Here is a 2,357-nt window from a genome sequence, read left to right as displayed (position 1 = left end):
GGTGCTTCAGGTGGTAGATGAGCTTATAAACCTAGACATGAGAATAATAGACTTAATATTTAGGGGTGGCTGGTTCAAATCCCACAACTGCCAACCTATCATCTTGAGTTATTCACTTCACCACCCATTGACACTGCTACAAAATTAGCATGCAAACAGTGATTTCTTATACTGGGAGTCACAGCTTATATATGCAATCAGGAACCTTACTCTGCTTGCGCTTACCTCCCTAGGAAAGGATGACCCCATGTTATAGGAGGTGATCAGACTCTGCTAGGATATCCTATATGGAAGACAGAAACTCCTCCTGTGGCCAAGGATAAGAAACAACCTTTCTGGCTTTTCTAGTATAAACCTGGTTAAAGGAGGATGTCAGATTCAGAAACATTTGATTCTTTCAGCTGGATGCCATTTTTCCTATGGTCCCTGCACACATGACATTATTGTTATAGAATTCCCTCCATAATCCTCATTTCAGAAGGGGACTAGATATTAATGCCCTAATAGATCAATGTCAGGAGTTAAACCTGCTCCCAAGCACATTTAGGATGGGGTAAGCAGCTGCTATTAAGCAGCACTGTACTGGAGGGGTTGAGGGAGTCGCCCCTTAATCTCCCAGTAGTGTTTGCCTTTCTTACCCCCCCCCCCATGTCAAATTGGAGGGGAAAATGGTTGCTATGACAGTGAACTCATTGATATTTTATACATTTATTTTTCTAAAAAGGATATTTATGCTGCATGCAACTCACACATGAATTTGTTTAATATTCATAGGATTACTTTCTGATTTTCTCTTTCTTATTCCTACAGCACATGTCCAGCTGTCTTTCCTGGGGAAAATGAAAGGCAACAACCAAACATCTGTTACTGAGTTCATCCTATTAGGATTTTCTGACCTCTCCAGACTGCAGAGTTTACTATTCATTGTGTTTTTGGTCATGTATATTCTCACTCTACTGGGAAATATTAGCATAATTACAATAGTTAAAACTGATCCTCAACTTCAAACACCCATGTACTATTTTCTCACTAACTTATCATTTGTAGATATCTGTTACTCCTCAACAATCACCCCAAAGGCATTAGTTGACTTCCAAGTGGAGGAAAACACCATCTCCCTGCTTGAATGTGCTACACAACTCTTTATGTTTATAACCCTGGCAGCTGCAGAGTGCCTCTTGTTGGCAACGATGGCATATGATCGTTATGTGGCAATATGCAACCCCTTGCATTATCCTGTTGTGATGACTAGGAGAGTTTGTATCCAGTTTGTGATTGTTGTGTACATGGTTAGCACAGTATATTCCTTGATGCAAACTGTTAATATATTCTCTGTAACTTTCTGTGGATTCAATGAGATTAATCATTTCTATTGTGATGTCGATCCACTTTTAAAACTCTCTTGCTCTGTTACCTTTGCTAATAAGGTGGTGTTTTCTATTCTTGCTGGTATGGTTGGGTTTTTAGCAGTTACAGCAATAGTCCTGTCTTACATTTTAATTATTTCTGCTATATTAAGAATCCAATCTTCAGAGGGCAGACGCAAAGCTTTCTCTACTTGTGCATCTCATTTTATCACAGTGATTTTATTTTTTGGGACTCTAATCTTCATATATGTAATCCCAAGTTCCTATTTCTCTCCAAATACAAATCGTGTGGTTTCTGTAATATATACAATGGTAATTCCAATGGTTAATCCCATGATCTACAGCCTCAGGAACAAAGATGTTAAACAAGCATTAAGAAAAGTCCTGGAGAAAAAATGTTTTTGTCATACAAAGAATTTCTTCTCATGATTATATAAAAAAGAAGTGTAAATACTAGCTAGCAGATACAGTTGTGTACCTTTGAACAGAATACCTCATGTTGTATTTGACATAAGATAACTTGACTTAAAGTGCAGTAATATATTTGAAGTGTGATCACTTGGAGATTGTTGTTTATTTATTTAGGCTGCTCAGGTTCAATGTGGCTTACAGTTCAGACAATTTAGTATATAAATCTGATAAAGGAAAAATCTTGAGTAAATCTTCTATATACTGCCATATGAAACTTTACAAAAATAGTTTATGAATTATTTTACAAGGTTGTTTTGTGTAACAGACATCAAAATTATAAGCAGTTATACAGGATAAAGTTTGAAACAGCATTTTCAACAGCATTGGTTATTCATGTCTTCTATTACCTTGCTGCAGTAACTTTTTGAAAAGTTTTTAATAATTTCCAAAGTCAACTGTAATCATGCACAGATCTAACAGACCTTGGAAGAAAATTCAAACAATTAATAAATTGATAGGGGAAGTCAGCAGAGAGGATTGTTTTGTAAACAATCTTTTTACAATGAGGATGATGGAGAA

General features: G+C 36.4%; 1 protein-coding gene across 1 annotated transcript; it reads left to right on the top strand.

Moving 5' to 3' along the window:
• The first annotated feature begins 806 nt into the window (after positions 1-806).
• Positions 807-1,796, top strand: LOC115461219 (olfactory receptor 1038-like). The gene has a single exon (XM_030190902.1). It carries the CDS (start codon positions 840-842, stop codon positions 1,794-1,796), a length of 957 nt encoding a protein of 318 aa, XP_030046762.1. The 5' UTR covers positions 807-839.
• The last annotated feature ends 561 nt before the right edge of the window (positions 1,797-2,357 follow it).

This window comes from Microcaecilia unicolor, chromosome 1 (genome assembly GCF_901765095.1).
Source record: "Microcaecilia unicolor chromosome 1, aMicUni1.1, whole genome shotgun sequence".
NCBI classification, from domain to species: Eukaryota; Metazoa; Chordata; class Amphibia; order Gymnophiona; family Siphonopidae; genus Microcaecilia; species Microcaecilia unicolor.
This window is presented reverse-complemented; position numbering and strand designations above follow the sequence as displayed.